This window comes from Natator depressus, chromosome 4 (genome assembly GCF_965152275.1).
Source record: "Natator depressus isolate rNatDep1 chromosome 4, rNatDep2.hap1, whole genome shotgun sequence".
In the NCBI taxonomy this organism is placed as follows: Eukaryota; Metazoa; Chordata; order Testudines; family Cheloniidae; genus Natator; species Natator depressus.
The window spans coordinates 136263982-136288827 of NC_134237.1; the positions used below are offsets into that span (position 1 = coordinate 136263982).

General features: G+C 48.6%; 1 protein-coding gene across 3 annotated transcripts in view; it reads left to right on the plus strand.

Annotated features, from left to right (window-relative positions):
- RAB11FIP5 (RAB11 family interacting protein 5) overlaps window positions 1-24846 on the plus strand; it is a 111417-nt gene that overhangs the window by 70663 nt on the left and 15908 nt on the right. Inside the window, exon 4 of one of the 3 annotated variants that reach the window (XM_074951952.1) lies at window positions 17970-20657. The exons of 1 other annotated variant lie outside the window; for it this stretch is intronic. In XM_074951952.1, coding sequence (XP_074808053.1) covers window positions 17970-20657 — 2688 coding nt within the window. The remainder of the gene's footprint in view (window positions 1-17969; window positions 20658-24846) is intronic. One more of the 3 variants, XM_074951953.1, reaches the window with a different exon arrangement.

The window sequence follows — 24846 nt, forward strand, 5'->3', positions numbered from 1 at the left end:
CACCCACCAGCTAGTTCCAACCGGCTGCTCTTCCTGCGAGCAGTGGACAAAGCAGGTGACAAAGCAGGCGGCTGCCAAACAACGTTAGAAGGGAGCATTGCACAACTTTAAACAAGCATGTTCCCTGATTGATCAGCAACTAAACGTTAACCAGGACGACTTTAAGTTTGGAGTTCCTGTATTTGATGGGCACTTTTGAAAGAGTTTTACCCACTAAAGGACTTCCTGAGATCTCAACTCCTATTAAATGTCAATGGGACTTGGGCTGCTAGGTGACTTTTGAAAATTTTACCCAGTATGTTCACATCTTATATTTCTTTCCTCTTGGCGAGGGAAACTAAACTAGTCAGTTTTTAGTTAATTTCACTTTCTGCTTCTGGATCACTAATTCTGTGCTGACTATACAGTAGAACCTCAGAGTTACAAACACCTTAGGAATGGAGATTGTTTGTAACTCTGAACAAAATGTTCTGGTGGTTCTTTCAAAGGTTTACAACTGAACATTGACTTAATACAGCTTTGAAACTTTACTGTGTAGAAGAAAAATGCTGCTTTTAACCATCTTAATTTAAATGAAACAAGCACAGTAACCATTTCCTTACTTTGTCAAATCTTTTTTTAAACTTTCCCTCTATTTTTTAGTAGTTTACGTTTAACGCATCTCTGTATTGTATTTGCGGGTTGTTTTTTTTTTCTCTGCCACGCCTGATTGCATACTTCCGGTTCCAAATGGGGTGCGTGGTTGACCAGTCAGTTTGTAACTCTGGAGTTCGTAACTCTGTGGTTTTACTGTATATCTCTGTGCTGACCAATTTGCCAACGCCCCTGTGCTCTACGGGTAGGGCAGCATTAGCCCCATTTTACAAGTTGGGCTACTGAAGCAGGCAAGTTTAGTGAAGTGTCCGGGGCTGTGTGGTAAGTCAGTGGCAAGCTCTTCCTGCTTCGCTTCTGATGTGGTCTTCAGGAACCACAAGCAGCAGCCCTTCTCCATTCAGTAACTCAGAAGCAACTGAGCAAGTCAGCAGCAGTGTCTTCCTGCAAGAAAACCTCCACCCAAGCCTCCCTTAGAATGGCGACTTCCTTTCTGCTGCCTCTTTTTGAAGCCGAGTAACCCCAGCTGGTCAACTGAGTAAGCAAGTAGAACTTAACATGGGTAAAGAGCCCATTGTTAAGTTGCCTGATTACAGGCAACTTAACAATGTCACAAGTGAAGGCCTTGTAGTTAGTGTGGGTGGCTTCTACGTTTTGGGTAATGGAACACACCAGACCCTGTGAACTCACCGGCACCTAGTTTCTGCAGCACTTGTGGAATTCTGTGCCAGGTGCAGATCAATTTAAACTTTCAGGTTTGATTGAATTCAATAAGAAAATGAAATCACTACTGGGTCCTTCTGTGTCAGGTTTAAATATTAACTAGGTACAATGTCCTTCCATTTTCAGCGTGCAGCTTATTTTTGGCTCAGGTAGACGTTGGCAGGGGTGAGGTTGGAGGTTTCAGTGTCTGGGTGGGGTACTGTTGGGAGCTGGGAAGGCATGTGGGAAGGGCAGTTTGGAATTGGGGGAATAAGCACAGTGGCTGGAGGATTTTTGATTAGTCATTTTTGCTGATGACAAAAAATAGGGGAAACCCTCCAATTAATAGGAGTACTTGTGGCACCTTAGAGACTAACCAATTTATTTGAGCATAAGCTTTCATGAGCTACAGCTCACTTCATCGGATGCATACTGTGGAAAATACAGAAGATGGTTTTTATATACACAGACCATGAAAAAATGGGTGTTTATCACTACAAAAGGTTTTCTCTCCCCCCACCCCACTCTCCTGCTGGTAATAGCTTATCTAAAGCGATCACTTACAATGTGTATGATAATCAAGGTGGGCCATTTCCAGCACAAATCCAGGGTTTAACAAGAACGTCTGAGGAACAGTGGGGGAGGGGGGGAGGGGGGAGGAATAAACAAGGGGAAATAGGTTACTTTTTATAATGAATCAACCATTCCCAGTCTCTATTCAAGCCTAAGTTAATTGTAAATTAATTCCAATTCAGCAGTCTCTCATTGGAATCGGTTTTTGAAGTTTTTTTGTTGAAGGATAGTCACTTTGAGATCAGAAATTGAGTGACCGGAGAGATTGAAGTGTTCTCCGACTGGTTTATGAATGTTATAATTCTTGACATCTGATTTGTGTCCATTTATTCTTTTACGTAGAGACTGTCCAGTTTGACCAGTGTACATGGCAGAGGGGCATTGCTGGCACATGATGGCATATATCACATTGGTGGATGTGCAGGTGAACGAGCCTCTGATAGTGTGGCTGAAGTGATTAGGCCCTGTGATGGTGTCCCATGAATAGATATCTGGGCACAGCTGGCAACGGGCTTTTTTGCAAGGATAGCTTCCTGGGTTAGTGGTTCTGTTGTGTGGTATGTGGTTGCTGGTGAGTATTTGCTTCAGGTTGGGGGGCTGTCTGTAAGCAAGGACTGGCCTGTCTCCCAAGATTTGTGAGAGTGATGGGTCGTCCTTCAGGATAGGTTGTAGATCCTTGATAATGTGTTGGAGGGGCTTTAGTTAGGGGCTCAAGGTGACGGCTAGTGGCGTTCTGTTATTTTCTTTGTTAGTCCTGTCCAGTAGTAGGTGACTTCTGGGAACTCTTCTGGCTCTATCAATCCGTTTCTTCACTTCCGCAGGTGGGTATTGTAGTTGTAAGAATGCTTGATAGAGATCTTGTAGGTGTTTGTCTCTGTCTGAGGGGTTGGAGCAAATGCGGTTGTATCGCAGAGCTTGGCTGTAGACGATGGATCGTGTGGTGTGGTCAGGGTGAAAGCTGGAGGCATGTAGGTAGGCATAGCGGTCAGTAGGTTTCCGGTATAGGGTGGTGTTTATGTGACCATCGTTTATTAGCACTGTAGTGTCCAGGAAGTGGATCTCTTGTGTGGACTGGACCAGGCTGAGGTTGATGGTGGGATGGAAATTGTTGAAATCATGGTGGAATTCCTCAAGGGCTTCTTTTCCATGGGTCCAGATGAGGAAGATGTCATCAATATAGCGCAAGTAGAGTAGGGGCGTTAGGGGACGAGAGCTGAGGAAACGTTGTTCTAAGTCAGCCATAAAAATGTTGGCATACTGTGGGGCCATGCGGGTACCCATAGCAGTGCTGCTGATCTGAAGGTATACATTGTCCCCAAATGTAAAATAGTTATGGGTAAGGACAAAGTCACAAAGTTCAGCTACCAGGTTAGCCGTGACATTATCGGGGATAGTGTTCTTGACGGCTTGTAGTCCATCTTTGTGTGGAATGTTGGTGTAGAGGGCTTCTGCATCCATAGTGGCCAGGATGGTGTTATCAGGAAGATCACCGATGGATTGTAGTTTCCTCAGGAAGTCAGTGGTGTCTCGAAGGTAGCTGGGAGTGCTGGTAGCGTAGGGCCTGAGGAGGGAGTCTACATAGCCAGACAATCCTGCTGTCAGGGTGCCAATGCCTGAGATGATGGGGCGCCCAGGATTTCCAGGTTTATGGATCTTGGGTAGTAGGTAGAATATCCCAGGGCGGGGTTCCAGGGGTGTGTCTGTGCGGATTTGATCTTGTGCTTTTTCAGTGAGTTTCTTGAGCAAATGCTGTAGTTTCTTTTGGTAACTCTCAGTGGGATCAGAGGGTAATGGCTTGTAGAAAGTGGTGTTGGAGAGCTGCCAAGCAGCCTCTTGTTCATATTCTGACCTATTCATGATGATGACAGCACCTCCTTTGTCAGCCTTTTTGATTATGATGTCAGAGTTGTTTCTGAGGCTGTGGATGGCATTGTGTTCTGCACGGCTGAGGTTGTGGGGCAAGTGATGCTGCTTTTCCACAATTTCAGCCCGTGCACGTCGGCGGAAGCACTCTATGTAGAAGTCCAGTCTGCTGTCTCGACCTTCAGGAGGAGTCCACCTAGAATCCTTCTTTTTGTCCAATCCTGAGACCTATTCACCCACGTTTTTCTAGGATCATCAGGGGTTAGAACAGGGGTTTTCAACCTTTTTTTTTCATATGGGGACCCCTAAAAAATATCAAATGGAGGTGCAGACCCCTTTGGAAATGTTTGACACAGTCTGTGGACCAGCAGGGGTCTGCGGACCACAGGGTTGAAAGCCACTGGGTTGGAATGATCAAATGAGTATATTTTAGTGAGCAAGGGCCAATAGAATAGTGAAATATGTCATTAAATGGGATTAATGGGGCAAATTGCAAATATAGAAACTCACTCAACCCATTAACCATAAAGTGAGGTTATGGTAAAAACACACAACACTTTATATCTTCAAAGGGCTTTAAAACCCCCTAACTACAAACAAACTCAATTAGCCTAAAGGGAGACCTCCCTGAGCTATTGACTAATCGCTGGTGGCAGCTCTGTGCACTTTGAAGTTGGCTGCACACAACTTCTGCCAGCTCTGTGGCCCTCCTGACCTAACTTGACCAACCTGCTCAGCCGGACATATTAAGGTATTGGATTCAGCACTGCCGTGCACCTTCTGTAGCCATTTAAACCTGTGCAAATTGGGAGTAAAATGCTACCTCGGGTGAGCGAGAGGGGAGTGCTGCCAGGTAGCATTTTGCACCCACCTTGCATTCAGTTGACACAGAGGTAAGTGACATCATGCCATGCAAGGTAGTAGAGAATCGGGCCCCCATTGTTTCGCTGAGCCAGTGGCCCTTGTCGCTGCAAGTCTCCGAATGCAATCCCACTTCAGTGAAACCTGTCACTACCCCAGCACTGGAGATGGCTTCAGGGCAGATGATGGAAACGGTCCTGAAATAAAGTCTTACAACATCCCTGGGAGGTGTGCAGTAGGTTGTGGCCTCTCCCACTTCACAGGTGGGGGAGTCAGCCGGATTTTCAAGAGTAGCCACTGAGTGGGGGGGCTACCCCTGTTTTGGGTGCCCCGTTAGACAGCTGGGGCCTGGTTTTCAGAAGTGCTGATCACCTGGAGTGCCTCTCTGCCTCGGGTGGAGCTGGGGGCGCTCGGCACCCCTGAAGTTCAGGCCCCAGGTGTGTCGCGTCAGGTACTGCGGATCAGTGGTTCCTCCTTTCTGTTCGGGCCAAGGCGACTTGCCCAGAGTCTGGCTGGAGTCCGTCGCGGAGGTTCGAGCGGGAGGGCTCCTGCACCCCGGCCGCCTCCTTCCCACAGCCTAGGAAACTGCAGAGGGGTGAGGGATGAATCCACTTCTTCACGGCTGACTTCCTGTTTCCTGCCGGGCCGGCCTGGGACGGGCTGGGCTGGGCTAGGCCAGCCGGCACCGTCCTCCCCAAGCATCGGCGCCAGCTTGCCCCAGCCACCGCACGGAGTAGCCGCCGCGCCGGAGGTGGGTGCCCCTGGGGGCTTGGCTGACTCTGCGTTCGGGCCCTTCCTGCGGCCAGGCCTAGCCTAGTCCCTGCAGGTGAGGGGGATGGGAGAGGTCCAGGCCTGGGGAGACGATCAAGTGGGGGGGGGCTCCCCGGCTGTTCTGAGGAGGAGGAGGAGAGCTCCAGCCCCCCGATAGGAGAACCGAGCTGGGGGGGCATCGCCACGGAGCGACTGGAGGGCCTCGCTCCCTTCCCCTCCCTTCTCGGCGACGGATTTCCCTGGGACACCGAGCGCCAAATGGCCGGTGGGTGGGTCTCCGCTGCCTGCTGGTGTCACGGCTCCCGAGGGCCCGTTCGGAAGCGGGGGGCTCGCTGGGCCGGGCACTGTGCAAGCCCCTAGGGCAGGGCGGCCCCTGCTCGCCGTCTCAGGCGAGAGGCTCCCTGAGCAGGTGTGAAAAATGGCAGCAGCATTGAGCTGCTCGGACTAGCTCTGTGCTCTAACGGCGCCGACGCTCGAAACGCCCTCATTAAAAACGCCCGTAGCGCCCCCCCCCCCCCCCCGGATCCCTTAACACTCAGGCCTCCCCTTGGAGAAGGGGCTGCGAGCCCTGAGATTGTATGCAGTGTAGTTGTAGCTCTTAGGTTGACTTTTGTTTCACCCCTTCTACATGGACTCTCTTCCTCCCCGCCCCTTAGGTTTAAAACACGGAAGACTCCCTCGGGTGCGGGGCCTTTGGGCTGCTCATTCTGCTGCTCCCAAGGGGGCGGGAGGGGAGGGTCCCTCCAGGTGTGTGTTGGGAGAGCAGAAATCCCATTGATCAGATGTGCAGCGTATGCTCTGAAGCCTCTGCCAGTGAAGGTGATCCGGAGACCTACCTGTAACTAATCCCCACTCCGGTTACGGTCCTTTCCCTCATCCCCAGCCCTGCAACACGGCTCAGAGTCCAGGGTACTGACACCCTTGGGGGGCTGCTGGGCCAGGTGGCCTCAGAGGTCTTGGCCTGGCCCTGGGAAAGTATATAACTGCTGCCTCTGGTCTCTCCCTGCAGGAAGCGAAGGCCTTAAAGTGCTAGTTTTCCTCGGGTACTCCATGGTGCTGGCTGGGTGCTGCTGGCAGAGTTCTGACTCCATTAATGCCCACAGCAGCACAGGGGGGCGATTTCTTCCCATTGTTGTTTGAGGGAAAAACACCTGATCTTTGTTTCTATTATGGCTGGAATTTGAGCCTTGACCTCTGTGCCTCAGCTTTTCCATGTGCATGTGGTTTTATTTCTCTTCTAATACAGATTTACCCTCCTTTTGCAAAGCACGGTGCAATCTCTGGATTGTGAGTGCTTGTTGAACGAAGTGCAGTGTTGCTGTATTTATTCTGAAGAGCAGACTGGGAACTGTAGGAGAAATCTCACTGGTTATCTGTTGGCCCAAGATGAGGCACTCGAGTTGCTTGTATATATACATATTTTTTTTTTAATCGAGGGAGGCCAAGATATACAAAATACTGCCAAACAGTGGATTCCTTTCCCCCCACATTTATTCATTTATTTTTGCTCATTGATCTGTATGTTCCTTTTATGGGAGTAGCTGGGTTAGTAAGTATTTTAAGACAGTGATTCTCAACCAGGGGTATGCATGCCTCTGGGGGTACGCAGAGGTCTTCCAGGGGGTGCATCAACTCATCTAGATATTTGCCTAGCTTTACAACAGGCTGCATGAAAAGCACTAGCGAAGTCAGCACAAACTTACATTTCATACAGACAATGACTTGTTTATACTCCTCTATATACTGGACACTGAAATGTAAGTACAATATTTATATTCCAGTTGATTTATTTTATAATTAAATAGTAAAAATGAGAAAGTCAGCAATTTTTCAGTACTAGTGTGCTGGGACACTTGTATTTTTATGTCTGATTTTGTAAGCAAGTAGTTTTTAAGTGAGGGGTAACTTGGGGGTATGCAAGACAAATGAGAGTCCCAAGAGGGGTACAGTAATCTGGAAAGGTTGAGAGCCACTGTTTTAAAAAGCAGTGCAGACATGTGAGTCCAGGCTGCTGCAAATGTATGGACACCCTCCCCCCTGGGCCCTGTATAGTCCTTAACACCCTCAGATCATAGTCTGACAAATAGCTGATATGGTAGGAAGAATTGGGATGTGTTTCTTGGAATGTTTTCTACAGTTGGCTATTCCATGAGAATGTGAGTGGGGGAGGAAGAGGGTGGGGCTAGGGAAGGGAAATCCAAACCCTGGTGTGAAAGCTTGCCTGGTAACTGCTCAAGCAAGAGACTCAAGGGAGAAGGTTTGTTGTTGATTGAATTCTGACTGTGTACTCGGTGGTCTGCAGACCTAGAGAAACTCCTAGTCCCTGCTGCAAGGACCTTACAATCTAAAGACACGGACAGTAGCTTGCCTGTAATAGAAGAACATCCATAGACTGTGAAGGAAGCCCTGTTGGGTGTCAGCAAAGGGGCTTTGAGGGTTGTTTTATGGTGGGGGTAGTTTGGTCAATGGACAGACAATGAGGAAGTTTCAGGTGAAGGGGCGGTTTGGAAGAATGTACGAAGGGGAGACTGAATAGTTTATTAGGGGCTCTGGAGGAGGGTAGGCAGCAAGAAGGGTATGGCAGTGATTAAATGGTTGCTTTTAACAGGCTTGCTGGGAGCTCGTCTGACTGTGGGTGCTGTAGACTGACAGGCCTTGTCATTTGCTCTGCCAGTGGCTCACTCTGAGACCTTGGGCAAGCCACCTGATGACAGCCTCAGTTTCCTTATTGCTAAAATGAGTATGATGCCTCCACCTTAGATGAAGGGAGGTGTATATAAACTGCTAAGTGCTATTATTATTTCTGAGTCTGACGACTTGAGGTGTTGGAATTGGAGTAGAGAGAAAGAGTGGAGACTTAGGCTTGACCAACTATCTGACACCAGGACACTGGCTCTTCTCCTAAAGTCTAAGGAGGGAAGCTAAAGGAAGTGGATTGACTGGCGGCTAGGAAAAGGAGATAGGTACTCCTGCTGTACAGCAGGAGGGCCCAAGTGCCCCAATCAGATTGGGCGCCCTTTTGAGGGTTTGTACAGCACCTCTCCCAGTCAGAGACGGCTCTTGCCTCAAAGAGCCTGCGATCTGGATGAAAGTGACTCAGTGAGTGAGTGTGGCAAATGAGGACAAGTGAATGCCAACAGGAAGGTGTGTTAGGTAAGCGAGCCGTGTGTGTGGTTTGCAGGGTTTTGTAACAGAGCCAAACGAGGAACTAGTGTTGCTAGACCTTGCTGGCCCCATCTCAGTTTGACACTTAAATAATTTCTAGTGTTGTCATGTTCAGGATCTAAAATCATGAGCCGCCAAAATATTAGGGTCTTACAGAGCCTTCTAGGGAAAGGGTGTGGTGAACGGGTTTGTGCTGTCACCTGTCACTTTCCTCTTGGATTGATAGTGGAAGCTTTTCCAGTTTTCCCCTATGTCCAGCCAGGTACGTCCCCGTGGTCCAATCCCTGTCAAGGTACATGGATTTCCAGTGGCAAGGACAGGGATTTTGCATGCTGGAGAGTCCAGTATCAAGTGTGTACATAATGCCTGTGATTAAATATTTGATGGGAAACGTTTTCTTTAGCCTTTATTCCTTCTCTGAACCCCAGGAGCAATAATTTATAGCTGGCTACACCTATGAATGGTTGGTCTCAGATAAACACCTTTACTTCCCGGGGAGCATCATGAAGAGAACACAACCTACAGGCAGATTTCTAGGAAGCTAGCATAACCACCTCCTGTTCCAGTACCAAGCTGGTTTGAATTGGGGTGATTGGGCTACCGGTGTCTAGTTAGAAAGACCAGTACAATATTTTAAAAGGCACTGAAGTCAAGGATGCTCAGCCTGACCCAGCTGATATTTTTTCTGGATTCTTGCTGTGCAGCTCTTAACTGAGAGCTAAAAATATTTGGGGAATAATGGAGGTAAAGCTTTAGCTGAATTGGTGCCCATGTGGTGAAGAGAGTGTGTTGTTCAGGGATTAGATCTAGGGACTGAGAGCCAAGTCTCCTGGGTTCTTTTCCCAACTTTGCCACAGATTTGTTGCAGGACTGGGCACTTGGCCTCTCTGTGCCTTATTATCCCAATTTTGCAGGTGGGGTAAATCTGGGGGTGGGAAGGATGAGAGATCCATTAACTTTGGTAATAGCTTTGAGATCCTTGGACTGAAAAGTGCTATACTGGTTATTGCTCTTCCTAGTTTTGTGAGAACAGCTCTCTGGCGTAGCATGGCTTTGTTGAGACATACTCTTTTAGAGTCAAGCACTGTCACAGTTACTGTGAAAGGATTTTAGCTCAGTTCAGTTCTGAAGCTTTTAAAGGTCTTTTAGTCTGGGTGTTTCATTTACTGCTCTGGGAGGGCGGGCACAAAAATTTAACATCAGGGAAGTAGGAAGATTTTTTTTTCTCTCCACATGACAGATTTTTTTGTTTGTTTTTGTTCTTTAAATTCAAACAGGAGCAGAAAATAATTGAATCCCCACCCCACCTCAGAGGCTGTAGGGGGAGTTTCAGGTTCTTGGGTTCTCTGGCAAATACCTATCCTTCTATCACCTTACGTTCCGGGGGGTGGGAAATGCCTGTTTGGATTATGATGTTGAGAGGAGTGGTCGTCATACAAGCTCTCCCCCCCCCCCCCCGCCCCGGTCAAAAACAGGTATTGAGCAGAATTTCTAGAATGGGAGTTCAGCTCCTTCCTTCCCATATTTAAAGAGGTGTGGCTGAGAGTGGCAGTTGTAGAAGGAGCTGGTGGTCAGGACTCTTGGGTTCTAGCCCTATGTATGGTGCTTACTCGATGCATTTTACTGGTCAGTTAACCTCTGTGTCTGTCCCCTGTAAAAGGGGGATGAAAATACAATGTGTTCCAATCCTGCCAATTTGCAATGTGCTTTAAGTGCAAGGTGATGGTGTTAATGTCCTCTTGGTGTCAGGGCTGCAAAAGCCCTGTTTCCCATAGGGGAGGGAGAAGTTTCCTCTGGCAAGTGAAGGGACCTGCACAATGCAGCACTATTTAAAAAAAAAAAAAAAAAAGTTTTTTAACCCTTTTGGTTGTGAAGTATTTTTTTCCGAATGTGAGTAGAAACCTGCACTTATGCAGTGTCACCTCCCTGAGCCTGCAGCCTTGGCTGCCCCTCAGGTCTTTGCCAGCTGCCCCAGAGTGAAATTATCACCACTCTGGTCACTTTCACTGATGCTGTACAGAACTGGTAGGCAGAAGCCATGCTCTCAAGGATCGTGTCCGTTTCATGCTGCTGGTGGAGCTAGGTGCATCAGTGGAGGTAGGCGTGGTAACTGATCACAGGGGTGGACCATCTGAATAATGGAGACAGGAGGTGGGGGTAGAGTAGTGTAGCCCTAGAGGGGGTCACTTCTCCTTTTCAATATCCAGAACTTCATATGTAAGAGCCTCCAAGCAGTGTCTATGACTCATAGAATATCAGGGTTGGAAGGGACCTCAGGAGGTCATCTAGTCCAACCCCCTGCTCAAAGCAGGACCAATCCCCAACTATGGAGAGCACTGTAGCAGAAAAATCAACTCCCACTGAATACTTACAGCCCTGTTCTTCAGAACTCTCTACAAACATTCATTTACTAACCCCCAGCAGCCCTGTGGGATAGGCAAGTATTATCACAGTGTTACACATGGGAAATGTGGGGCACAGAGTGGCAATGTGACACGGACATGATCACAGGGGTCGCTGGTGTCAGAGCTAGGGTTAGAACTTGGGAGTTCCTGGCTCCCAGCTCTTTGATCAGACCTCTGACTGCACAGCGCTCTGTTATTCATGGGCCGTACTCAAACTCCCAGCCAGGGCTACTCTTCTGACAGGAGAGGGAAGCATGGGGCCAGCTGCCAGCAAGGGAGAGAAATGGAATGTATGTGGGAGAGGTGAGGAGACTGACAAAAGTGAAAGCAAGATCAAGTCAGTTAAACTCCTCCAGATGTAAAAGCAGTGGAGACAATTTTGCAGCATTGTAAATGCTGTGCATCAGAGGCGTGGTGCCAAAGAAGTCCTAGAACCTTCCCTAGGGAATGGGAACGTTGGGTGTTGGGCTCTGCTGAGCAGGGTGGGAGTGTAGCTCTGATCCTAATACATCAAACATCACTTATGTTTTCAGGACTGCTCCTTGACCTCAGTAATACAATGAAGAAGGGGGGTTTTTTGTTTGTTTTTTTTTTTAAACTAAAGTGGGAGTTTACTTTCCATTGAGGCAATGCAGAGCATGCACTCCCCCTAGTGTAAAGTTTTTTTATTTCAGAGGAGTAAAACAAGCAGGAATTCTGCTTTCTGGAGGATTTCTAAAGACTGTGACCATTTCTAAAAAGCTTGTACCTTGGACTAGAGAACACCCAGCAGAGGTGAGAGCTGCCCCTGCTGATCAAAGACACGTCAGGCTAAGGGAGTGCCAAGTATTTGAGTGTCAGACGCGTGTATGATCTCCAGTAGTGTGTGTGTGTGTGTAACCCCCTTTGAATGCCAGGGGTTCTGTGTGTATCTCGAAGGGAGTACAGTTGGTCCCAGATCCTGCAGAAATGTGACATTTCAGTATTCTTAAATCTGTTGAAATTGGCTTTGCTTTTTTTTCTTTGCGCCCCCCCCCCCCCCCCCCCCCAAGCCTCTTGGGCCACAGCGAGAAATGTTCTGGAGTGGATCCCTTCATAGTTATGTCGATGAGAGCTGGAAGGATGCCCTGGGTGCTGGGGACAGTTCACAGTCTTATTTTCAGGGTGGGAAGGATTTTGGCTTTAGCGCTAAAGACTGGGGTGGCCAAGCGTAAGGTGACTAGGTCAGGAGGCTGAACAGTGGCTGGAAGGGTGTACATAGCTATGCTTCCAGTAACTCCTGTTCTTCTAGCAGAAATATAGTTCTCACAATCCACAGGGAGAAATGTACAGGTTTTTGTAGCTAATGGCAGAGGGTTGCACACTTTGCTGCTCATGTTGACCAAGCTCTGTGCCTTGTTCAACCTTTTAAGTGTAAATGTAGGTCGGGGTGGAGGTAGGACTGGCCAGAGTGTGAGGGGCCTGGCTGGGGACTGGGGACAAGAGCCCGGGAGGGTGGGGCAGCTGCATTGAGGGCGGTGAGGGTTGATTTTGGAGTCACCTGGCTGGAATGGGGAGGAGGGCCTTGTGTGGGTATGCCGCTCACCCTCCATGCTTGTAAGCTGCTGCCTCTGATGTGTAGATAGCAGCCAGAGGGCTCCAGAGAGCTTCCTCTGCCGGCATCACAAAATGGGCAGTTTATGATGGGCTTAATTTCAGGCTCTTTTAGTTTCCTCCAAAATCAGCAGGGGTCTGCCTGGTGCTCCCTTGAACGTTCTCCGACGTTCTACCATTGCTCGGATGTGGTTTTCTGAAGTTGTCGCGTTACAGACGTATGACTGGAGAAATGCCGTCAAGGTGAATGTAGGGCCTTGCTTTGCTTGGCCAAAAAATACCGAAACCAATTCAGAGCTAGCACTGCAGGTGCAATGCTGCATACCCTGGGCCAGGGATTGCTGGTGTATTTAGCCGTGGAGAATTGTAGAGCTGGAAGGTCAAGAGAAAAATCCAGATGTGCTTTACAACCCCCTGAGCGAAGGTGGATTGGAGGTAGGAATTGCAGCATTAGGGGCGATTAAACAAACAAGACAGTGGCTCTGTGGGCACAGGGGATGGGCTTGTGGTTAAAGCTGTAGCCCCAGAACTCTGGAGAGCGGGGTTCTCTTCCTGGCTTTTCCACGGACTTTCTGTGGGATAACCCCGGGCCTCCACCACTTGGTTCCTTTGTGGGGTCCCTTATTCTGTGCCAAGGGGAGGTAAAATGGTCCCAAATCCGAATTCTCTGCTCACACCCTGGTGGTGTGTTTACATTTGCTGTGCACAGATGTGAATGGCAACACAAGGTGCCAGGCAGTGGGGAATTTGAGTCATCTGTCTGAGTTTCCCATCTGTAAAGCCGGGGTGATGAGGATGATGCTTCCTTATTGCACAGCAGTGTTACCAGCATAAACCTGTTAGACACTTGCATGTTTCAGTACCGAGTGCCACAGAAGGCTTGTGAATAATTCAATAAAATGGCTCCCTGATGTAATGCCGTTGTCTTCCATGGAGTTTGGCCCATTATATCCTTCCTGTAGCAGCACTCTGTCTTCCACCCAAGGACGATTAATGCTCCATCCGTGAAAGATGGTTGCAGTGGACCCTGGAACAATATAGAATGTGCCCGAAGTTTGGTTTCAGTGTCAAGTTTATGTTGGGCCATATTCATCAATCTTAGTGAAGGTTCACGGGCTGGGACTGCCTTATGGCTTGGGACACAAACCACGTGTGTGAAATTCAGAGGCTTTATCTGTCCCAGTGAGTCCTTAGTTTCATTGTAAAGAAATCTGGTCTTGATTTTCAACACTGCACCTGGATAGCTTTCTATTCTTTCAGATTAAAAAATAAGTAATGTGTGTGTGTGGGGGGGGGGGAGTTGCTGATAGTGGAAGGCTAATTTAAGTTTCACCAGAACTGCATTTCTTTGACTGCTCTCATTGTCTAGTGTGGATCGTAGCTGGAGCTGCCGTTAAGAGGAAGAATAGACAGATCCTTTCCTCCATCAATAGAATTGATGGGGTCATGTAACAATGAATTCATGTTACGCTCCTGTTCCAGGGACACAGACAACTTGAAATGCAGTCCACTATGCAAAAGTAACATATAATTTCAGGCCCTGCACTTTTCCCCAAACTCTGCCCCTTGCCTCAAAATGACTATTTTTTTTTTTTTTTTTTTTTTAAGGAAAACAGTTTCTCTTTTGGTCATAGTAGGACAAATCCACAAACAGCAGGTGAAACTGACTAGCCAGAAGGTAAAATGGGTCAAACACAAAGTAAAGGGGGGGAGGGGGGGCTGTTATTTTTTCAGTCTAAGTGGCATGATATATATGTAACAATAATGCCCCCCCAAAAAATTCAGAGATTCATTTAGCTGGGATTGGTCCTGCTTTGAGCAGGGCGTTGGTCTAGATGGCCTCCTGAGGTCTCTTCCAGTCCTAATCTTCTACGATTCTTTAAGTTGTCTTGGCTGTGTTCCTCCCAAAGCAGCTCTGCTGAGGTTGGTAAGGCCAGCATTTTGGCCTTTGCTGCTGCTTTCCCCCATTCCGTCTAAACTTTTATGTATAGCTCTGGTTTTGAAAACATGCATCCATGCTGCGTTCGTTTCCTATTCTGTAACTCTCCCGGCGTACATTGCACCGGCTGGCTTTGGGCAATAACCTGCCAGTACCAGATCGGCCTAGAGGCGTACGATGACTGAAATTTACTAAGGAAGCGAGCTTAGTTTACAGCCTTCATGGACAAGTTTATAAATCACAAAAAAAGGGAGCAGGGGAAGAGAGAATTTCGATGGGAAATTTATTTTAAAATACCTTGATGGCACGAGAAGTCAAGTGGTGCCTATAAGCTCCAGTGAAGTTATGCAGCCTCATGTTCTTATGTAAATGGTCTCTGTGAGAGAAGGCTGAAGGGGGATGGAAGAGAAGGTGCTTTTTACATTTCCTCCTAGCTGAACTTTAGCTACACACAGAGAGACGCTTGCTTAGTGGCTACTGTGACTAGTGAGGGCCCAATCCTGTGACATCAGTGAGAACAAGGCTGTATATAGAATAAACAGTGGCTTTCGATCTTTTTTTCATTTGCAGACCCTTAAAATATTTCAATTGGAGGTGCAGACCCCTTTGGAAATCTTAGATATAGTCTACGGACCCCTATTGCTCCACGGACCACAGGTTGAAAACCATTAGGCTAGAGACTGACAGTATAATACGGGTTTTTGACTTTTTCCTCCCCCTCCACAAACTTTGATTTGCCCAAGTCATTGACATCAATATTTCACTTGTGGCTGATCACCCTAAAATCTGATTTTTTACTGTGTGGCTCTTCCCCAGAATGGTAATTCGCTGCATCATTCTGCCCCATAGGAGGTCTGGTACTGCTGCTACTTGAGTTGCTCTGCTCTGAGCCTAGAGGTGGTGGGTAATTGTCTGTAGCCAGGTCACGTGCTGCCCATTCAGCCCTCCCAGGGAATGCAGGAGGCCATATGAGAATGCAGCGTTCCAACCAGGAAGTGACCGAGAAACCTCAGTCTGAAGAACACATGGTAAGACAAGTGGCTGATTGCTGAAGGGACCCCGCATTGGTGCGTGAGACTCTGGTCTTTATGCCATCTTCATCTGACCGTTGCCATTCGCCTTTGCCACTATGCAGCCCGCTTGCTGAATGCAGGCCCTAGAATTGGCTGCTGAGTTACTGTCTCAGCTGGGGGGAGGAAATGGATCTCAAAGTAATCCCTCCTCCGTGACCACTTTACCTTAGAGCTGCTCAAGCAAGAGGAGGGTTCTCTGGGAGGCACCAGACTTGCCAAGAGCCCAGCATTTGTGGTTTCTTCTCTCTGACAAGGGCTGGTAACTGAAAGCAGAGCAGGTAGCTACATGTTTTCCCCTCCACTCAGAGATTTGCAATGCCATTGGCTCCTTCAAGGGCACCCACCCGAGGACCCTGAATTCGGGTCTTATGAGGAGAACATAATGCCCAAAGGTCTGTGCAAGAATCAGGGCCTAGGTGTGCTGAAGCAGCCCCTGCTCCAGAGACTCTGTCACCATCTTCAGTTCGTTTGTACGAAGTGAGTGTGCCAAGCAATAGGAAGGAGGCTGGGAAGATAGTGGGATGATCACACAATTATGCAGGCTGGGGATGGGCACAGCGTTAGGTACCAGATCACTGACCCCTTTTAAAAAAATGATCTTTTTGGAAAGTCCTCATTGACTCAGCTCCTGTGCCAAACAAGTGACTGTGACGGCTTATGATTTGTATACTATTTGTTTGATTCCCCTCGTCTATAGTCTGTCCCCAGCCACCCCTCTACCTGCTGTCAGGGGACGATCCTTGCAGGAGCCAGAGAGCAAAAACCCCACTGATTGGCTGTAGGGCATATGATCTGAAATCTGGGGCAGGGAACTTGCCACCAGAGTGTGTTGGTTACCTCTCTGTTCTAACTGCTCAAGAGCCTGGAGCTGCTGGGAGGGTGCCGCCCCCTGGTGCTGCTGGAAATGGGGGGCTTTTGGGATAAATGTGTCCCCAAAGCCGTAGCCTCTTTAGGGAGTACAGGGCAAGGAGATTCAGCTATCCCCCTTGTGCTTCTGACTGCTGAGTCTTGGAGGAAAGGGTTTGAGGGCAAGGATTGCCTTGTGGTTGAAGTACTGGCCGGGAATGGGAATTCCTGGCTGCACCAGGGACTCCCGTGTGACCTCATGCAAGTCTGTTAAGTTCTGTGTCTCAGCCCAGGGGTAATCCTGCTGATCTGCTGCCCAGGGCCTCATGCGACTCCACTCCAGAGGTTTGTGAAATGGGTTGAGTTGAGCTGGCAACACTCCAGAAAGGAGGAGGATGATAGCCTCTGACCCGTTGTAAAGGTGGGGAAGGATCTGCATCTCCATTGGTACAGCCAGGGAAACTGAGTCGCAGGGGGGGTTAATGGCCTGTTTCTTGGTGGTGCTGAGATCCCTGCAGCTTCCGTTGAGTGGGACAAGGGATAGCTCATTGCCTCGGAGACACGGAATGGGAGTGGCTTGCCCAAAGATCACACAGGGAACCAGCGGCAGAGGTAGGAACAGAACCCAGCTCTCCTGACTCCCAGCCCAGTGCCCTGGCCACATGCTGCCCCCTGCTGTTCGTTTGTTTTCTCTTCAGCTATAACTGCAGTTCCTGTGCTGACTTCAGTGTTCAGGGGGTTCTGTGGGAGGAGGGGAAAGGGAGGATTTTGAGAGCCTCTCTCTGCTGACCTGATGTGAAACCATGCAAACGACCAGACTCTGGAGTAAGTCACTAAGGTCTTGGGCTTGCAACCCTGACTCACGTGAATCAGCCTTACTCATTCCAGGAGCCCTCCTGAATTCAGTGGGACTACTCACGTGAGAAGGGACTACTCGCATGGGTAGAATTGGAAAATTGGCATCCAGAACAAGTTATCAATCAATGAACAGGGAGTTTGGGCCACAGGCGCTGAATTGGGGCTCCTCTCCAGTTCTGTGTTCCTCCAAGGTCATTTGGTTCAGCGCAGTAGGAATTCTGTATGTTATAAAGAAACAGGGTGGGGGGAGCACAAGAGCTGCCTTAAAACAAGGGTTCCCTTTCCTTTATACCAGTGCATGCACTATCCATGCATCTCTGTCTTAATCATTGCTCTGCTTAACAGGAAGGAATGTGTGATCCTTGCAGCACTGCACAGCTTTGACCATAAGTGTTGGTGGGGTGGGTGGGGTGGGGTGGGGTGAATATACTTAAGCGCTGTCATAGTATTAACCAGGAGGACTATTTTGTCTTCCCTCCACAGCCTGGAAGTGTCTCCTAAGGTAGAAACCAGCTCAGATGCACCTTCTCACTTTTCCCCTTGTTCCCCTGTCCAGTGTCCTCCTGCTGGTATAGTCCATCCTGCTCGCATGCTAAGCACTAACCTTTTAACTGCTACTGAAGAAAGTCAGTTTGGATGCCTGTCCCCTACCAACCCATTCCTCCACTCCCTGCACAGCAACCCTTTCTTTGAGGACCTCCTTGCTGACCAGGTACTAAACTCTCCTTCCCCTACTCACTTTTTCTCTAGTTTCCAGTCTGGGTCGCATGCTACCAAAGAGGTCGTTGGGCACCTTTATTCCTCTGAGGATTACAGTCCCTCTGCCTCCCTAGGACTTCACAAACCACAGCAAGAGTCTTCAACCCAAAGCGCTGGTGCCCCTATTCCAGAAGCCACTCCCACATCCCAAGGACGCAGCCCTCCTCGAGAACAGACTCCTGCTACTCCTCCTGTCTTTGACTGGGATGACACCTTTGATGCCTTTGCGACGAGTAGACTCAAACCAGAAATTCGGGAGGAAAGCCTTTTGAATTCTGTAGTTATGGAGGACGTGGCCTACATCGATGATCCAAGTCCAACAGGAAGCCCAGCTGAACTGGTTCATGAAAACCAGACTGAGAAAGCTAAGGTTGAGCCACAAGGTGCTGATGAAGTGTCTCTAGGCCCAGGGTCCTGGGCAGATGTCACAATCTTAAAAGAAAGGGAGCCAAATGTACTGAAAACAGTGCAGGAAGCTACACGGAGAGAAGATGGTGTGTTGGGTCATTTGGGCTCTCTGTTGGAGAGTGAGAAAACTAGCACCTCTCAAGCCTGGTCTGCATTGGGAGCTTCGGGGAAGGAGGAGGATGCAGCAGCATTGACTACTCAAAATAGTGCCAGAGAGAAATGGGACAGCGAAACTGTGCATGTAGAAAAACTGACTGTAGCATACAGTGAGGAGGAGCCCAATAGTGCAGGGGAAGATGAATGGACGACCACGGCCACAGAAACAATTGGCGGTCTATGGGAAAGTGACCAAACCATCGCCGAGAAGGAACACGAGATTCAGGAGAGCATGTTCAGGCCACGTCCACCTTTCGACGAGGGCATCTTCGAAGAGGAAAGCAGCCCTGTGAGTGCCCCCAGCCTATTGACCAAAAGCAACTTAGTCTTGGAGAAACCCAGTGAGGCACTTCCTCGGAATAAGGCTGCCCTATCACTGTTGGTGTCAAAAGTGGAAGCGGCAGAGAAGCCATCAGCTGTAGTCGACATCGGTGATGGTCAGGATTCTAGTAACACAGAGGGGATGGTTGATATAAAGCCACCAGGAGGTGGGCTTCAGACTAGTGCACAATTGGAGGCAGATGAAGCCAGCATGAAACTCGGTTCTGACTTTCACGAGAGACAGATCCCCTCTGCTGTATGGACTGAGACCCCAGAGAGGGAGAAGGAGAGCAGTGGGGCAGCTGGTTTGGAGATAACCATGGGGGCACCGCCGCCAAAGCCTCCGAGATGGTTCACACCCTGGGATTTCAGAGAGGAAGATGATGAGGCCAATTTGGACACACAGATGAGCCAGCAAGGCAACGAATATCAGTGTGAAAATGAGGAGGGCCCAAAGGTGGCAGTTCAGCCGCAATATACCCATGTAAGCCGAGAGAATGTTTCCCCAGTGGCTCCCAGCCCACCTGTGTTGGGAGCAGCGATAATTGAAGCAAAAGCGAGGCGTGTCCCTTCGGTTGCTGGAGATGCTGATTCTGCCACAGAGGACTGGGTGGCTAATTTGAAGGCAAGAGCTAATGAGTTCACAAAACGGGACACCTCTTCTGGGGAAAACCTGCTAGAGATAAATGAGGAGACTGGGGCTGAGCAGTTCGAGACTTGCCCTTCGAAATTCTCTCTAGACAGATTAGGCCTGTCAGATGCTGAAGAAGACTCAAACAAATTGGAAATGGTAAAGCCAGGTTTCCACCCCCAGTCACAACAGCTCACCGAGCGACGCTCCGGCGCCGGGTGGGACTTGTCGGAGACTGCACCGGCGTTCCCAGAGAGGAACGAAATACTCCCTGAGCAGCTGATTCCTTCAAAGCCCGATACTCCCAGAGATCCAGAATCCAGCCAATCGGTGCTGTTCTGCACAGCTGTGGAGGAGCAGTGGCCCGCTATGCACTACCCAAGCCCCAGCCCAGCTGACCAGCTTGAAAGGTTAGCTCTGCAAGAGCATCCCTCGCAGCCAAGGCCTAAATCGGGGAAGGGAGATAACCAGGGACATCTTGGCAAAGCACCAGCCCAGCCAGCTGAACGGGAGCCTCAAACCCCAGAAGCGTTAGAGAGCCTGACCTGCGCGTCAGAGCAGGGTAGCTATTCAGCTGACAGGCCCGAGCCATTGTCGAGTCAGCGGCTTAGCTGGTCAGTGGATCAAGTGATAGACTTCAAAAAGGCTGAATTCTGGAGGCCAGTTAGCGGGGAGGAGAGCAGAGAGCAGGTTGACACTTCAACCCTGGGCAACCCTTTCACCCCCAGAGTCAGCCCCTCGTCCCCAAACAATCCCTTTGTGGAAAAGCCACCAGATGTGCTCCCGATTCAGGCCACGTCACCCAAAATGCCTGGTCAGGGAGGCTTAAACGTCAAAGACCTTCACAAGGAAGCTGCTCCCCATGGCTTCCAGCCCGCTAACCTCCCTGGGGACCAGCTAGTTGAGCTTCCTTTCTTGCATGGCAACCAGCCCTTGGCCTTCTCCACACCTTCTCTTGTGGCCGCGACTAACCCCCAGCAATTCAATTTCCCTTCCCCCATCGTGTGCCCTACAACTGGTGGGGTGCCTGCGGTGACCAGCCGGGCAGCAGCCCAGTCCTCCTGCCCTTTGCTGCAGACCAGTGGCATGAAAGTCTCAACGCTCACGGTTTTGCCCAAGGAGACACAGCCGGCTGAGAAGCCCTCTTTCCATCAGACAAGCAGGTGAGCACTCCGGGGAAGGCGAAGGGTGTGTCCTCGAGGGAAAATAGCCCCCTTCCTCCCTTCCACTGTTGGGCCTTTAGGTAGCACCTGCAGATAGAACGTCTGTTGGCCAAAGTTGTCAAGTAATTCATGCAGCAAAGGAAACTGCCTCAGCCTGCCTTTGTTCTCCTGCCCCGTCCCCCAGATCTTTACCTACTTCCAAAGTGAAGCGTGCTAATCCCATTTTCAAATAAAATCCTGTAGGCCCCCGAGAGTTCCATTGGGTTGGCTTAAATCCTTAGCTCTATCGGACCAGAATTCTCCACGGCCGTCCTGTGCTTGCTGAGAGCTAGTGGTGCAAACGTTCCCCAGATTTGCCCCAGCTGAAAATTGAGCCCCCGCAGAACTGTAAAGGCTGTTGGCACTCAATGTATTGCACTAACTTCAGCTCCCCACAAACTTTCCCTTCCCCTCCATGCACTGCTCTTGCAAAATACGTACCTTCGTATATGTGTCCGGCAAGGGGGAGTCCCCAAACTTCTGCCCATTAACGCTCTCATGAAACGCTTCATGGCATGTTGGCAGCTGTTTCTTCCTCCATTCATTCAGCTTTTGGTTGTTTTTTTTTGTAGGGGCCTTCAGGTACTAAAATTCTCTTCTCTCCATAGTTAAAGCATAACTGGAGCCGAGACCAGCCTCCTCTGAGGAATCCTGGCAAACAGAATTTGGCCCTGAAATATTTGGGAGTGTGGGGAGTATCGAGGGAAGGCCTAGTCCAGTCCTAACCACTGGTCAGAGTTTTGTAACTTGTAGAAACCGAGGGAGATTCTGGAGGTAGAGGTGTGTTCTGTGGCTGATCCTGTTTTCCTGGCACACCATTTGTGCGGCCTGACTGGGAGAAGAAGGGAATGTTATAGGGATCTGTCTTTACTCATTGCATGTCAAGGACCAAATTCTGCTCCCAGGTTTGAGGTGACTATTGATTTCAGGGGGAACTGTGAGGACCTATCTGAGAGCTGTCTTAGGCCCTGATGGATCGTCTTACGTCTGCTACACTTGGGAAAACATAGTTCTAAGGGGCTGGTAGGGATTTCAACAGTTAGAATCCTTTTCCATCTCATGATGGGTGCAGTAGAATCCCCTTTTCCTTTTAGGCCCTGTACTGTAGTCCTTTCACATGCAAAGCTCTCCTTGACTTCAGTGGGAGTTCTGCATGCTAAATGACCTCAGGATCAGTCCAGTATTTTTCCATTTAATGGCTCCACGTTGGCCAGAGCCTTGGATCGTGCTGTCCTTAACTGAATTATTCATCCTCTAACAGGTAACCCGGCTCAAAACCTGCAGGTAAAAAAATCATTGTGTATAGATAAGTGCTACTGTGCTTCATGGAAAGAGATGTATCCTGCAAATCCGAAGAGGGTAATGCTAGGTAACAGGCAGTGTGTGGTCCCATCAGACTCTTTGTGTACAACACACACCAGTTGGTTAGTCGCCATCTTCAAACTGACTGTATAGACAGTCCAGGGCAGGTCTCATCTGTGGGAAGAAGGATGGGTTTCTGGTCGAGGCCCAGGACTGGGATCCGGGAGATCTGGATTCTGTTCTCATCTCTACCACCGATTCCTTCAATAGTGTGAAGTTGGGCAAGTGACTTAACCTCCAGATTCTTCAGTTTCTCCATCTGTAAAATGGGGATACTTGCCTCATGGGGCTGTTGTGAGGCATAACTCATTAATATTTGTAAAGTTCTTTGAGCTCCCCAGGTGAACGATGTTCACAGACTCATAGATATTAAGGTCAGAAGGGACCATTATGATCATCTCGTTGTTAGGGGGCTTATTCCTTCACCCACTTACTTCCCTGGTTCTTCTTGCATGAACAGAGAGCAACAATACCCGAAGTCCAAAGGTGCAAACAATTCGATGTTTATTGGGGTGAACTTCCAGCAAGCATGATTCCAGTTTCCTTCCTTAGTATCCTCCTTCCCAGCTCTGACACCACAGAGCCTTACAGCTGTGTCCCTGTTCCCATTTCTCCCTTTAGCCAAACAGGATTCCAGTTTCCTTACTCCCATTCCCTGTTCCCATTTCCCCCTTTAGCAAAACATGGTTCCAATTTCTCCACCCCCATACCCTGTTCCCATCTCTCCCTCACACACACCCACCCCCTCCCACCAAGGCCCCCTCACTTCCTCATTGACTACAGATTATATAGTAAAACTTCAGTTCTGCTTAGCTATACCTTAACCAATCATTTTCCTGAAATTTAACTAACCAATCCTAACATATTGTAACATGATTATGTAACCAATTATATCCCACCACCTTAATTAGTTTACACCCAGCAAAATTAATTATACAGCAGACAGGAACAATCACAGAACCAGACAGAGATTATACAGACAAACAATAGCAAAGTAGGAACTATAATGACAAAACAATACAGAAGTGAGGATTTCACATCCCAGTATTGATAAGTGAGTTCTTGCCAGACAGGATGCTGTTTCCTTTTTACATTTTCTAGGCACTTCCCTTTCTCTGGAGGTGATAGGCATTATCAGGACAGGATTGTATTCCTAACAGCCCAATAGCACCTTCTTTCAATGTGACTAGTTTGGAATGTGAGGATGTGACCTGTCGCTTCCTAGCTTATGGCTGCCTCTGCTGCTTAGCCAAAGGCCTTAGCCTAAGCACAGGGCCTCAGACTGTCACAGTAAGAGAAGGCCCTTACACCAGCAGACAGTGATTTTGATTCTTTCTTTCTTTTATACTTCTAGAACTAGCCAAGTGATAAGAATACCCCTAAATTCTTAGAGTACAGGCCTTTACAGACAGGCCTGAATATCTATATCCTAACACTCGTCTGACCTCCTGCACAATGCAGGCCACAGAATCTCACGCACCCACTCCTGTAACAAACCCCTAACTTATCTCTGAGCTATTGAAGTCCTCAGATCATGGTTTGAAGACTTCAAGGTGCAGAGAATCGTCCAGCAAGTGACCCGTGCCCCATGCTACAGAGGAAGGCGAACAACCTCCAGGGCCTCCTCCAATCTGCTCTGGAGGAAAATTCCTTCCCTACCCCAAATATGGCAATCAGCTGAACCCTGAGCATGTGGGCAAGATTCACCAGCCAGATACCCAGGAAAGAATTCTCTGTAGTAACTCAGATCCCACCCCATCTAACATCCCATCACAGGCCATTGGGCCTATTTACCATGAATAGTTAAAGATCAATTAATTGCCAAAATCATGTTATCCCATCATACCATCTCCTCCATAAACTTATCGAGTTTAATCTTGAAGCCAGATAGGTCTTTTGCCCCCACTGCTTCCCTTGGAAGGCTATTCCAGAACTTCATTCCTCTGATGGTTAGAAACCTTCGTCTAATTTCAAGTCTAAACTTCCCGATGGACAGTTTATATCCATTTGTTCTTGTGTCCACTTTGGTACTGAGCTTAAATAATTCCTCTCCCTCTCCGGTATTTATCCCTCTGGTATATTTATAGAGAGCAATCATATCTCCCCTCAACTTTCTTTTGGTTAAGCTAAACAAGCCAAGCTCCTTGAGTCTCCTTTCATAAGACAGGTTTTCCATTCCTCGGATCATCCTAGTAGCCCTTCTCTGTGCCTGTTCAAGTTTGAATTCATCCTTCTTAAACATGGGAGACCAGAACTGCACACAGTATTCCAGATGAGGTCTCACCACTGCCTTGTATAACGGTACTAACACCTCCTTGTCTCTACTGGAAATACCTCTCCTCATGCATCCCAAGACTGCATTAGCTTTTTTCACAGCCATATCACATTGGCGGCTCATAGTCATCCTGTGGTCAACCAATACTCCAAGGTCCTTCTCCTCCTCTGTTACTTCTAATTGATGCATCCCCAGCTTATAACTTAAATTCTTATTAATCCCTAAGTGCATGACCTTACACTTCTCACTATTAAATTTCATTCTATTACTATTACTCCAGTTTACAAGGTCATCCAGATCCTCTTGTATGATATCCCAGTCCTTCTCTAAATTGGCAATACCTCCCAGCTTTGTATCATCCACAGACTTTATTAGCACACTCCCACTTTTTGTGCCGAGGTCAGTAATAAAAAGATTAAATAAGATTGGTCCCAAAACCAATCCCTGAGGAACTCCGCTGGTAACCTCCCTCCAGTCTGATAGTTCACCTTTCAGTATGACCCGCTGTAGTCT